This window comes from Oncorhynchus kisutch, linkage group LG10 (genome assembly GCF_002021735.2).
Source record: "Oncorhynchus kisutch isolate 150728-3 linkage group LG10, Okis_V2, whole genome shotgun sequence".
Taxonomy (NCBI): domain Eukaryota; kingdom Metazoa; phylum Chordata; class Actinopteri; order Salmoniformes; family Salmonidae; genus Oncorhynchus; species Oncorhynchus kisutch.
In genome coordinates, this window is record NC_034183.2 from 59,671,366 (window position 1) to 59,686,423 (window position 15,058).

Genomic DNA, 15,058 nt, shown 5'->3' on the forward strand with positions numbered 1-15,058 from the left:
TGTAAGGTGCCTCAGTCGAGCAGTGAATTTCAAGCACAGATTCAACCATAAAGACCTGGGAGGTTTTCCAGTGCCTCACAAAGAAGGGAACCTATTGGTAGATGGATGAATATCCCTTTGAGCTGAAGGTATTAATTACACTTTGGATGGTGTATCAAGAAGCCGCTCTGGATTTCACCATGAGGCCAATGGTGACTTTAAAACAGTTACAGAGTTTAATGGCTGTGATAGGAGAACTGAAGATGGATCAACAACATTGTAGTTACTCCACAATACTAACCTAATTGACAGAGTGAAAAGAAATAAGCCTGTACACAAGAAAAATATTACAAAACATGCACTAAAGTAATACTGCAAACAAATGTGGCAAAGCAATTCACTTTTTGTCCTGAATAGAAAGTGTTATGTTTGGGGCAAATCCAATACAACACAGTACTGAGTACCACTCGCCATATTTCCAAGCATAGTGGTGTCTGCATAATGTTATGGGTATGCTTGTAATCATTAAGTACTGGGGAGTTTTTCAGGATAAAAAAAGAAACAGAAAGGTGCTAAACACAGTCAGAATCCCAGAGGGAAACCTGGTTCAGTCTGCTTTCCAACAGACACTGAGAGTTGAATTCACCTTTCAGCAGGACAATAACCTAAAACACAAGGCCAAATCTACACTGGAGTTGCTTACCAAGAAGACAGTTAATTTTCCTGAGTGGCCGAGTTACAGTTTTGACTTACTGTAAATCTGCTTGACAATCTGTGGCAAGACCTGAAAATGGTTGTCTAGCAATGATCAACAACCAATTTGGCAGAACTTGATGAATTTAGAAATTAATAATTGGCAAATGTTGCACAATCGATGTGTGGACAGCTCTTAGAGACTTACCTAGAAAGACTGACAGCTGTAATCGCTGACAAAGGTGATTCTAACATGTATTGACTCAGGAGGTTGAATACTTATCTCATCAAGATATATTAGTGTTTTTAAATTATTATATTTCTTTTTTACAAATGTTGGAATTTTTCTTCCACTTTGACATGACATAATATTTTGTGAAGATCGTTGACAAAAAATTACAATTAAATCTATTTGAATCCCACTTTTTACACAACATGTTGTGAATACTTTCTGAAGGCACCTTATAATACTACATAGCACAACATTACACTATACTCAGCGACCTTTTACGCTACTGCTACTTCTGTTCATCATATATGCATAGTCACTTCAACCATATCTACATGTACATACTACCTCAATCAGCCTGACTAACCGGTGTCTGTATGTAGCCTCACTACTTTTATAGTCTCACTACTTTTATAGTCTCACTACTTTTATAGTCTCACTACTTTTATAGTCTCACTACTTTTATAGCCTCACTACTTTTATAGTCTCACTACTTTTATAGTCTCACTACTTTTATAGCCTCACTACTTTTATAGCCTCACTACTTTTATAGTCTCACTACTTTTATAGTCTCACTACTTTTATAGCCTCACTACTTTTATAGCCTCACTACTTTTATAGTCTCTCTACTGTATATAGCCTGTCTTTTTTTACTGTTGTTTTATTTCATTACTTAACTATTGTTCTCCTAATACCTTTTTTGCACTATTGGTTAGAGCCTGTAAGTAAGCATTTCACTGTAAGGTCTACACCTGTTGTATTCGGCGCACGTGACAAGTAAACTTTGATTTTATTTTATTTTATTACAGTACACAAGACATAGCGTTATACTGCACTACATTATACTATGTGACATGACATAGCTGTAATAAAGCCTGTGTGTAGCTGGTGTAGAGGAGTCCGGTGCAGGATGCGGGTACACCTCAGCCACACTCAAGGTACTCAACGATATCATAACCGCCATCGATAAAAGACAGTACTGTGCAGCCGTCTTCATCGACCTTGCCAAGGCTTTCGACTCTGTCAATCACCATATTCTTATCGGCAGACTCAGGAGCCTCGGTTTTTCGGATGACTGCCTTGCCTGGTTCACCAATTACTTTGCAGACAGAGTTCAGTGCGTCAAATCGGAGGGCATGCTGTCTGGTCCTCTGGCAGTCTCTATGGGGGTGCCACAGGGTTCAATTCTCGGGCCGACTCTTTTCTCTGTGTATATCAATGATGTTGCTCTTGCTGCGGGCGAATCCCTGATCCACCTCTACGCAGACGACACCATTCTATATACTTCGGCCCGTCTTTGGACACTGTGCTATCTAACCTCCAAACAAGCTTCAATGCCATACAACACTCCTTCCGTGGCCTCCAACTGCTCTTAAACGCTAGTAAAACCAAATGCATGCTTTTCAACCGGTCGCTGCCTGCACCCGCATGCCCGACTAGCATCACCACCCTGGATGGTTCCGACCTAGAATATGTGGACGTCTATAAGTACCTAGGTGTCTGGCTAGACTGCAAACTCTCCTTCCAGACTCATATCAAACATCTCCAATCGAAAATCAAATCAAGAGTCGGCTTTCTATTCCGCAACAAAGCCTCCTTCACTCACGCCGCCAAGCTTACCCTAGTAAAACTGACTATCCTACCGATCCTCGACTTCGGCGATGTCATCTACAAAATGGCTTCCGACACTCTACTCAGCAAACTGGATGCAGTCTATCACAGTGCCATCCGTTTCGTCACTAAAGCACCTTATACCACCCACCACTGCGACTTGTATGCTCTAGTCGGCTGGCCCTCGCTACATATTCGTCGCCAGACCCACTGGCTCCAGGTCATCTACAAGTCCATGCTAGGTAAAGCTCCGCCTTATCTCAGCTCACTGGTCACGATGGCAACACCCATCCGTAGCACGCGCTCCAGCAGGTGTATCTCACTGATCATCCCTAAAGCCAACACCTCATTTGGCCGCCTTTCGTTCCAGTACTCTGCTGCCTGTGACTGGAACGAATTGCAAAAATCGCTGAAGTTGGAGACTTTTATCTCCCTCACCAACTTCAAACATCAGCTATCTGAGCGGCTAACCGATCGCTGCAGCTGTACATAGTCTATTGGTAAATAGCCCACCCTTTCTCACCTACCTCATCCCCATACTGTTTTTATTTATTTACTTTTCTGCTCTTTTGCACACCAATATCTCTACCTGTACATGACCATCTGATCATTCATCACTCCAGTGTTAATCTGCAAAATTGTAATTATATGCCTACCTCCTCATGCCTTTTGCACACATTGTATATAGACTCCCCCTTTGGTTTCTACTGTGTTATTGACTTGTTAATTGTTTACTCCATGTGTAACTCTTTGTTGTCTGCTCACACTGCTATGCTTTATCTTGGCCAGGTCGCAGTTGCAAATGAGAACTTGTTCTCAACTAGCCTACCTGGTTAAATAAAGGTGTTCTCAACTAGCCTACCTGGTTAAATAAAGGTGTTCTCAACTAGCCTACCTGGTTAAATAAAGGTGTTCTCAACTAGCCTACCTGGTTAAATAAAGGTGTTCTCAACTAGCCTACCTGGTTACATAAAGGTGAAATAAAATAAAATAAAAAAAAGGACAGCAGATATGAGTAATAAACATATTTACTCTAGATTCCACAAATACAACACAAAATATTTGAGCCCACAATAACGGACCGTATTACAAAACAAACAATCACTCACAAACAAACATGGGGGAACAGAGGGTTAAATAATGAACAAGTAATTGGGGAATTGAAACCAGGTGTTTAAGACAGACAAAATAAATGGAAAATAAAATGTGGATCGGCGATGGCTAGAAGGCCGGTGACGTCGACCGCCGCTCGAACAAGGAGAGGGACCGACTTCGGCGGAAGTCGTGACAATAGCACTATATTACACTAATGATCTACATAACATGACATAGGCCTGGTGGAGATTCTACATAACACAATAAAACACAGGTTGTTTGAGTTCAAGGACATTCTGTTCACCACCACATAGGAGAGCACATTTAGTTCAGCCCTGTGTCAACCTCTCTCTCTCTCCTGTCCGCAGGTGCCTTAACTCAAGCCATCCGCAACTTTGCCAAGAGTCTGGAGAGTTGGTTGACCAACGCTATGATGAACATCCCAGAAGAGATGGTCCGCATTAAGGTGTGTGTCTGCTTTCATGTGTGTTGGGCAGCATGTGTTGGTTTCTGTGGTGAGTGTGTGTTCTTGGTGAGGTCTTGTCACGCTCTCTTTTCTCACTTCCTCCTCTCATCCTCCAGGTAACGTCAGCCAGTTCGTTTGCCCAGACGCTGCGCAGGTACACCTCTCTGAACCACTTGGCCCAGGCAGCCAGGGCCGTGCTACAGAACACAGCTCAGATAAACCAGATGCTCAGCGACCTCAACCGCGTGGACTTCGCCAATGTTCAGGTCCGTCTGACCTAAGACCTGTGGTTACAGTGTATAGTAACAGTCAGACACTGTCCAGACCATAGACGTGTCATTATATTCATATGATGCAGACCAGCACTGATGGTGATCCCTGTAGTGTTTGTTTGGTAGATGTAGTATAATGTCCTAAAGCTCTGTGTGTTGTTGTTGTCGTACTGACATAACACAGGTGGCCTTTGTTACCTTGTCATTCAACTACTATATTTTGAAAATTGTGAAGTGACATGATACTGACGACTCTCTCTCTTTCTCTCCCCTTCCTCCCCTCTTTCTTTCTCTCTCACCCCCTCCTGTCTCTTTTCCTCTTCCCCTCCTCCTTCTCTCAATACAGGAGCAGGCGTCGTGGGTGTGTCGCTGTGAGGACCGTGTGGTGCAGCAGTTGGAGCAGGACTTCAAGCTGACCCTGCAGCAGCAGAACTCTCTGGAGCAGTGGGCTGCCTGGCTGGACGGGGTGGTCTCCCAGGTCCTAAAGCCCTACCAGGCCAGTGCCGCCTTCCCCAAAGCAGCCAAGCTCTTCCTGCTCAAGTGGTCCTTCTACAGGTGAGAATGGGATTAGTCCCATGACTGCTAAATACGGTTGAACATTTCCAGTAATTTCACACATTTTCAACTAGAATCAAATGGGAATAGGCAGGGAGGGAATCCTCCAACTGGGAAATTTGGGGAAGGTCCTAACATTTTACAACGCTACTGCTCAGAGACATTTTTTTTCCTGGTTAGTCAGGAATTCCAGATTTGTTTATCCATGCTAAACCGAACTCTTCCTCCTCCTCCTCCCCCCCAGTTCCATGGTGATTAGAGACCTGACTCTGCGCAGTGCTGCCAGCTTCGGATCCTTCCACCTGATCAGACTGCTGTATGATGAGTACATGTACTACCTGATAGAACACAGAGTGGCCCAGGCTAAAGGAGAGACACCCATCGCTGTCATGGGAGAGGTACACACACATATACACACATTTACACACGCGCTCACAGTGGCCTAAGCCAAAAAAAGCTAATGTGCTGTTGATATTAGTTACCATTGTTTAGTTGTTACCATTCAATTGTTACTGACTCATTTCCTATGTCTCTCAGTTCGCTAGTCTTGGCCGGAGTTTGAACCCACTGGATCCAGACAAAGGTAACTACCATCCATGTTGTTTGATACAAAGCTACTTATTGAGGATTGCCCAATCCCAGATCAATCCCTACCCCTTACGCATTTGTGGTGATCTGAGGGCATAGGGGGTAGGGGTTAGGGACTCATTTGGGATTGGGCAGTCTATTCCTATAACCATGGTTTCTGATATTAACCTTCATCCCACGTGTGTCTGTCTTCCAGAAGAGGAAGAGGAGGAGGAAGAGGAGAGCGATGACGAGTGTCAGGAGCTGTCTCTGCCCTCTGACGGGGCGGGGCTGGGGGAGGAGTCTCTGGAGCCACCTACCAAGCTGGCCAGAACCGACCAGAGAGTACTCTTCACCACGGGCCAGGACTGAACACACACACACACACACACACTGATACACACATGCACAAACACACTTCCATTCACAGACTGACTTACACAAATACTCACACATAACTGCATTGATTTATAAACATTTGTATACACACATACACCAAGATACCCTTGTATACACTAATATGTACACTAGAGGTTGACACGGGAGTGAAAATTCATTCCTGTTCTGTCTTGTCCTGTAAAAAAATGTTCCCTGTAATGCCCGGATCCTGCAGCGTTTCTATAACCCCGGAACTTTCCTGTCCCATTCTGATAAATATCACTCCCGTCCCATGCAGATTTTTACACACACAAATCATTTATTCCGTTACGCCTCGATCACACCAATAGCGTCATTGCATTTTGGTACACAAGATGTAAATTCATTTCCACTGGAACACTGTGTTGCCTTGCAGCATTGTGTTGCAGAGGCAGTTGCAGTGCGTTCTGTGTGGTGGAAGCGTTGGAGTTATCGAATGTATGCATCAGACTGTATGTGAAGACGGCCTGACAGAAATGGCAGCAGAAGGTGAAGGTTGAACTTTTGTTGAACACATCCAGATGATGCTGCGTACCATTTTGCATAATGACACTATCGTGTGATCGGGGCGTAGAGTAGTGGCTGGCTCCAACTGAAGCGAGGTGTGAGAGTGAGCTGGAAGGAAGGAAATTATCATTCGATTTTTGTCATTAAGTGAACGATATTAGGCCTACACAGTTTATTTTAATTAAATGCTCCACACATTACCATCCTGTGGTTTGTCGATCCTGTGCTGTCCCGAACATGACTCTAGAACTTCCCATTCCTGACAGACCTGTTCCCATGTCAACCTCTAATGTAGTTTCTACACACATTTGAGTGTAGATACTGTACACACACACACACACACACATGTTCATACACTCAATAAAAATGTCTGCAGTCTCTACACATAGATGCTGACCCATCAGTACACAGACACAGTCCCAATAAGGTCTGTATGGCACAAGTCTGCTGTAAGCACAGATACCACACATGCATGGATGGGCACACAATCACCGGTCCGGCATTGCTGCACAAAGGACACAGGGTGAACTTACACACACACGCCCACGCCCAACCCATGGAGTGAAGAGAAAGTGTTTGTTGTCACTTGAATGGATCTGTGTATTGAACAAGGACCTGCCATGTTTCTCTGTATTGGTGTCACTGGCTGACAGCAGGGCAGTGCAATGTACATGCCAACCTAAACTACCCTCCAACAACTGTCTGCTGTACCAAGGTGGTCCTGAAGATGTGATGGTTAACAGTGTGTCCTCCCTTACCCAACCCTTCTGTATAGGGAGGAACGGAGGGAGGAAGAGGAAATGGCTGCTTACGATTCTGCAGTTCTAAATTGTTAATTTAGCTCTCACTCTCATGTCAATCAAAGCCCAAGAGCCAGTCAGAAGGAGATGGGGCATGTGGGTGACAGCAGATAGACTGTAAAGAGAGTTGTTGTGTGTGATGCTTGTGGTGTGTGCGTGTGTGCTGGGGTCCTACTGCTGTGCTGTATTTTTAGGGTGCGATTGAACATGCGTGGATTTATGTGATTGTGTGTGTGTGTCTTGTAACGTGTGTCTGGTTGTACGATTGTTGAGTCTGTGCTTCAGGAGAAGTGTTGACTGTATATTTGGTGGATATTTTCAAAGGCATTCAAAATCATTTGGGGTGAATGTTTTTATTGGTTCTTTTTCATTTGATTTGTTCCTTTCCTGAAAAAGAGTGTCATGGTTTTGGGGGTTCCTGTTACAACCACTCACACACGCACACAAAAGATAAAACCCTGGTTTAAAGGTGTTTCCATGTCAACCCCACAGATGTGGAACAGTAGTCCCACGATTTCTCTCCGCTGCAGTGTCCATCTGCCTCTGCTGCTGAATGTGCAGTTCTGTAAAGAGAGATCAGTTCAATATATATTCCTGTTTGTGTTTTCAAGTGCTTCATTGCCATCTGTTTTATTGGTTTCTGTTGAGACCTTTGTGGCCTCTTGTTGTCCACACGTCATTGCGCCAGCCTTATTTTTTATGTTTGTTTATCTTTTTCATTTCTGTACCAGACATTTCTGATTTCAAATAATTACTTTGTTTACATATTCCAGGAAGGACTGTGCTGGACTGAGTTAAAATGCGATAATATAATTATATATATGTGTGTCACTCTATTTCCTTTTCATTGTCACAAAGTGAACCTTTCTTGTCTGGTGATGTGGTGTCAATCTGTCACACACTAAGTATATGTTGTGTGTATGTGTATTTACTGAGAGTCGTTATTGAGTGTGAGTGTGTATGTTTGATTTCAGTTCTCCTCAAATGAGCTCTCCATACATACACACGCCAAGGGTCCTGCTTCGTTTGCACAGTCACAGTCAATAACTGTCCTTTTATATGGTGAGATGTCAGTAGCCTGATCCCAAATATGTTTGTACTATCTTGCCAACTCCTGGTTTGACAATGACCATATAAGTTGGAGAGACAGCACAAACTGATCGGGTACCAGGCTAGAATATAACAATTCTGCCTATTTATCACAGACAGTCTCCAATTCGAGATCCCTATAGATCTCTTTCATGTACAGTACTGTATATCTGTGTCTGATGGAATCGCAGCACACAGGTGTAAGGTATTCTGAGGAAGACCCTTACAGTCAGTGCCATTGTTGTATGGGTTTAGCATGGTCCCAGATCTGTTTGTGCTGTCTTATAGAAGTTGGAATGACAGCACAAGCAGATCTGGGGTCAGGCTCGATGTGAAACGAGACAGGTGAATCAGACACCCTATCTTCCTCTACATCTCTCATTCTGTCTCACTCGTTTCCTTCCTGCTAATGTTTTTCTGCTGTTGTTTTGTTGTTGAAGCCATTTTCATAGAACATTGTCCACCACGATCAGTTCGGTTGTTGAACATGTATTGTATAAACATTTCATTGCATTTAAGTGTCACAAGAATGTTTTCAAAGGCAGCAATGAATATCTTGAGCACGTAGTGTGGACCTCTAAACCAGCATGTTTAACACTCTGGGGTGTCTGCTGCTACCACAGCTGATGATATATCCTCCCATGTCCTGCGGATCTCCCTATACGATGGCCATTCTTTTCCAGACAAAAATGTTTGTCATTTTTATAGAGTTCAGTTTCTTACTTCTAAAAGCAAAAATGGTATTGTGTGGCAGTGTTTTATGAATTTGGTCAAATACACGTATGACTGTGCCTTTGGGAGGTTGTAGAATGCACTTCAAATGTTTTTAATTTTAAAGATATAAAATAAATTAAGAATTTTTTAAGTTGTCACACCCTTGCCCTTGTTTTCTCCTCTGAAATGTACAGACTAGTTTCCGTTGGAGCAGGATGTGGGGACTCTACACTGTGATGCACAAAGACTGTACTTTCCATCACAGTGGCTGTGGTGCATTCATTAGTGCAAACTGTTTCAGAAAATAAATGTTTATATTGGACAAATTTATGTAGGTCCCCACCCATTTCGTCCAGTTTAATTCCGTTTGGTTCCTAGTAAATACACCCCTCGTCTGTCACATAGTCTTTGTGGTAAGCACTGCTCAGAATCAAATATAAATTTTTCACATTCTTACTTACAAAAGAGCTCAGGTTCAGCTTCCTGTCCCCTTTCGGTGTGACAGGAATTGAGAAACTGTAATACTAACACACACACACCACACACAAACAACCACAGTAAATACATTTTCCTGAAAACAGACTGTGGTCAAGTTACGATGGGGTCTTAACCTACATTGTAATAGACTGTGGTGAAAGCACATTGGAAGGCTTTAAGTGGTTTACTTACTCTTTGATAGGCATTTAGTTAATGTGTTGTTGTTGTCTACATGCTGATACTACTACAGTTAAGGTAGTCTCGCTGCTCTCGCATAGCCAAACAGGCACTAATTAACCTAGAACTCTGGAAGTAAATAGGAATTTGTTCTTAACTGACTTAAAGGTTCAATTAAAAAGTGAGGCTACATGAGGCAGCTCTCTAGTGGCCCCTAGTGGTAGGAATGGAATAGTAATTTAACTAGGCCTACTCCAGCCAAACCCGGACGACACTGGGCCAATTGTGCGCTGCCCTATGGAACTCCCAGTCACGGCCGGATGTTATACAGCCTGGAATCGAACCAGGTACTGTAGTGACGCCTCTTGCACTGACCAACTGACAGGTGTCTTCCCTGACATTTTCAACATGCCCCTGATTGAGTCTGTAATACCAACATGTTTCAAGCAGACCACTATAGTCCCTGTGCCCAAGAACACAAAGGCAACCTGCCTAAATGACTACAGACCAGTAGCACTCACGTCTGTAGCAATGAAAGGCCGGTAATGGCTCACATCAACACCATTATCCCAGAAACCCTAGACCGACTCCAATTTGCATACCACCCAAACAGATCCACAGATGATGCAATCTCTATTGCACTCCACACTGCCCTTTTCCACCTGGACAAAAGGAACACCTATGTGAGAATGCTATTCATTGACCTCAGCTCAGCGTTCAACACCATAATACCCTCAAAGCTCATCACTAAGCTAAGGATCTTGGGACTAAACACCTCCCTCTGCAACTGGATCCTGGACTTCCTGACTGGCCGCCCCCAGGTGGTGAGGGTAGGTAGCAACACATCTGCCACGCTGATCCTCAACACTGGAGCCCCCCAGGGGTGCGTGCTCAGTCCCCTCCTGTACTCCCTGTTTACTCACGACTGCATGGCCAGGCATGACTCCAACACCATCATTAAGTTTGCAGATGACAAAACAGTGGTAGGCCTGATCACCGACAACGGGAAAGCCTATAGGGAGGAGGTCAGAGACCTAGCCGGATGGTGCCAGAATAGCAACCTATCCCTCAACGTAATCAAGACTAAGGAGATGATTGTGGACTACAGGAAAAGGAGGACCGAGTACGCCCCCATTCTCATCGACGGGGCTGTAGTGGAGCAGGTTGAGTGCTTCAAGTTCCTTGGTGTCCACATCACCAACAAACTAGAATGTTCCAAACACACTAAGACAGTCGTGAAGAGGGCACAACAAAGCCTATTCCCCCTCAGGAATCTAAAAAGATTTGACATGGGTCCTCAGATCCACAAAAGTTTCTACAGCTGCAACATCGGGAGGCATCCTGACTGGTTGCATCACTGCCTGGTAGGGCAATTGCTCAGCCTCCTACCGCAAGGCACAACAGAGGGTAGTGCGTACGGCCCAGTTCATCACTGGGGCTAAGCTGCCTGCCATCCAGAACTTCTACACCAGGCAGTGTCAGAGGAAGGCCCTAAAAATTGTCAAAGACCCCAGCCACCCCAGTCATAGACGGTTCTCTCTACTACCCCATGGCAAGCCGTACCGGAGTGCCAAGTCTAGGACAAAAAGGCTTCGCAAACAGTTTTTACCCCCAAACCATATGACTCCTGAACAGGTAATCAAATGGCTACCCAGACGATTTGCATTGTGTGCCCCCCCAACAACTCTTTTACACTGCTGCTACTCTCTGTTTATCATATATATATACCATACCAAGATGGCATAGCAGTCAGACGTCCTTTGTCCTCGTCTTGTCGTGTCCCGTGTATATATATATTTACATATTTTCTTCGCATATCTTTTCATATATTTTTTTCCCAAAATACTCAACTTCAAAACACTCTCCTGCAACCCGCCTCACCAATTATATTAAAAAAAAAAGTATTATTCACCTCAAATCTGAAATCCGCAATAGAAGCTAGCCAGAAGCTAGCCAGTTTACTGGCTAACGTTAGTATTCAGCTAACCACGGTTGGTGGTCATCAGTTATCCTTTAGCTCGAAAAGCTACCGCCAGTTTTGTACAACGAGACTCAGACCAGAGCATACCGGACATATTTTCTCTCCATATCCCCGGATTTCTACCGCAAGCTCTGGACATTTACACCTGGATCTTGCAGCTAGCTAGCTGCTATCCGAGTGACTATTGGCTTACGTCGGTCCCGGAGCAAACATCAATTATTCCGGAGCTAGCCAACTGAAGAGTTCCATCGGCCCCTTCTGGGCTACAATCACCTATCCGGACCCGTTTTACTGCCGATGCAGAGCCCCACCGGGCCTTCACGACTGGACTACCGACGTTATCTGCCCGATTGAATTATTCAACTGGCCCCTCCGTCGCGACGTTACCTGAATGCCCATCTGCGGCCCGCTGTCTTATCGGCTGCTATCTGAATAGGTCTATCGAACAATTTTCTTGGGTCACTATAACTACAACATTTTCAGACAAGATAGAACGGCCAAAGGGGTGGTGTTGCAATCTACTGCAGAGATAGCCTGCAGAGTTCTGTCCTACTATCCAGGTCTGTGCCCAAACAATTTGAACTTTTACTTTTAAAAATCCACCTCTCTAAAAACAAATCTCTCACTGCTGCAAAAGACCACCCTCTGCCCCCAGCTGTGCTCTGGACACCATATGTGAACTGATTGCCCCCCATCTGTCTTCAGAGCTCGTGCTGCTAGGTGACCTAAACTGGAACATGCTTAACACCCCAGCCATCCTACAATCTTGATGCCCTCAATCTCACACAAATTATCAATGAACCTACCAGGTACCACCCCAAAGCCGTAAACACGGACCTCCACTCATCACTGTCAAACGCTCCCTGAAACACTTCACCGAGCAGGCCTTTCTAATCGACCTGGCCCGGGTATCCTGGAAGGATATTGACCTCATCCCGTCAGTAGAGGATGCCTGGTTATTTAAAAAAATGCCTTCCTCACCATCTTAAATAAGCATGCCCCATTCAAGAAATTTAGAACCAGGAACAGATATAGCCCTTGGTTCTCTCCAGACCTGACTGCCCACCGATAAATCCACTATAATTGATAATATCAATAAGCATTTCTCTATGGCTGGCCATACTTTCCACCTGGCTACCCCTACCCAGGTCAACAGCACTGCACCCCCCACAGCAACTCGTCCAAGCCTTCCCCATTTCTCCATCTCCCAACTCCAGTCATCTGATGTTCTGAAAGAGCTGCAATATCTGGACCCCTACAAATCAGCCGGGCTAGACAATCTGGACCCTTTCTTTCTAAAATTATCTGCCGAAATTGTTGCAACCCCTATTATTAGCCTGTTCAACTTCTCACGTCGTCTGAGATTCCCAAAGATTGGAAAACAGTTGCGGTCATCCCCCTCTTCAAAGAGGGGGACACTCTTGACCCAAACTGCTACAGACCTATATCCTACCTTGCCTTTCCAAGGTCTTTGAAAGCCAAGTCAACAAACAGATTCCCGACCATTTCGAATCCCACCGCACCTTCTCCACTATGCAATCTGGTTTCAGAGCTGGTCATGGTGCACCTCAGCCACGCTCAAGGTCCTAAACGATATCTTAACTGTCATCCATAAGAAACAATACTGTGCAGCCGTATTCATTGACCTGGCCAAGGCTTTCGACATCCTCATCGGCAGACTCGATAGCCTTGGTTTCTGAAATGATTGCCTCGCCTGGTTCACCAACTACTTCTCTGATAGAGTTCAGTGTGTAAAATCGGAGGGCCTGTTGTCTGGGCCTCTCTATGGGGGTGCCACAGGGTTCAATTCTTGGGCCGACTCTCTTCTCTGAAAACATCAATGATGTCGCTCTTGCTGCTGGTGAGTCTCTGATCCACCTCTACGCAGACAACACCATTCTGTATACTTCTGGCCCTTCTTTGGACACTGTGTTAACAACCCTCCAGACGAGCTTCAATGCCATACAACTCTCATTCCGTGGCCTCCAACTGCTTTTAAATACAAGTAAAACTAAATGCATGCTCTTCAACCGATCGCTGCCTGCACCTGCCCGCCCGTCCAGCATCACTACTCTGGACGGTTCTGACTTAGAATATGTGGACAACTACAAATACCTAGGTGTCTGGTTAGACTGTAAACTCTCCTTCCAGACTCACATCAAACATCTCCAAACCAAAGTTAAATCTAGAATTGGCTTCCTATTTCGCAACAAAGCATCCTTCACTCATGCTGCCAAACATACCCTCGTAAAACTGACCATCCTACCGATCCTCGACTTCGGCGATGTCATTTACAAAATAGCCTCCATTACCCTACTCAATAATTTGGATGCAGTCTATCACAGTGCCATCCGTTTTGTCACCAAAGCCCCATGTACTACCCACCACTGCGACCTGTACAGTCTCGTTGGCTGGCCCTCGCTTCATACTCATCGCCAAACCCACTGGCTCCAGGTCATCTACAAGACCCTGCTAGGTAAAGTCCCCCCTTATCTCAGCTCGCTGGTCACCATAGCAGCACCCACCTGTAGCACGCGCTCCAGCAGGTATAGCTCTCTGGTCACCCCCAAAACCAATTCTTCCTTTGGCCGCCTCTCCTTCCAGTTCTCTGCTGCCAATGACTGGAACGAACTCCAAAAATCTATGAACCTGGAAACACATCTCCCTCACTAGCTTTAAGCACCAGCTGTCAGAGAAGCTCACAGATTACTGCACCTGTATATAGCCCATCTATAATTTAACCCAAACAATTACCTCTTCCCCTACTGTATTTATTAATTTTGCTCCTTTGCACCCAATTATTTCTCTCTACTTTGCACATTCTTCCATTCCAGTGTTTTACTTGCTATATTGTATTTACTTCGCCACCATGGCCTTTTTGCCTTTACCTCCCTTATCTCACCTCATTTGCTCACACTGTATATACTTATTTCTACTGTATTATTGACTGTATGTTTGTTTTACTCCATGTGTAACTCTGTGTTGTTGTATGTGTCGAACTGCTTTGCTTTATCCTGGCCAGGTCGCAATTGTAAATGAGAACTTGTTCTCAACTTTCCTACCTAGTTAAATAAAGGTGAAATAAATAATAAATAAAATATGCATAGTCACTTTAACTATACATTCATGTACATACATCCTCAATCAACCCGAATAACCGGTGTCTGTATGTAGCCTCGCTGCTGTTATTTTTCAGTCTTTTTATTTCTTGACTTAACTATTGTTCACCTAATACCTTTTTTGCACTGTTGGTTAGAGCCTGTAAGTAAGCATTTCACTGTAAGATCTACACCTGTTGTATTTGGTGCACGTGACAAACTTTGATTTGTTTGACCGATGCGCCACTCAGGATCCCAAACACTAGTCTTGCACCTTGATAAAGCATTATGGAACACACCAACAGAAACAAAACTGGACACACAAGTTAAC

The 15,058-nt window shown here is 44.4% G+C and overlaps 1 protein-coding gene across 2 annotated transcripts in view; it reads left to right on the forward strand.

The window, feature by feature from the left end:
• The window catches only part of LOC109877735 (MHC class II regulatory factor RFX1-like), a 28,784-nt gene extending 19,632 nt beyond the window's left edge, over window positions 1-9,152 (forward strand). For both annotated transcript variants that reach the window (XM_031834331.1, XM_031834332.1), the window contains exons 14-19: window positions 3,976-4,073; window positions 4,190-4,339; window positions 4,692-4,900; window positions 5,145-5,298; window positions 5,438-5,483; window positions 5,685-9,152. In XM_031834331.1, coding sequence (XP_031690191.1) covers window positions 3,976-4,073; window positions 4,190-4,339; window positions 4,692-4,900; window positions 5,145-5,298; window positions 5,438-5,483; window positions 5,685-5,839 — 812 coding nt within the window. In that variant the 3' untranslated portion in view covers window positions 5,840-9,152. The remainder of the gene's footprint in view (window positions 1-3,975; window positions 4,074-4,189; window positions 4,340-4,691; window positions 4,901-5,144; window positions 5,299-5,437; window positions 5,484-5,684) is intronic.
• The last annotated feature ends 5,906 nt before the right edge of the window (window positions 9,153-15,058 follow it).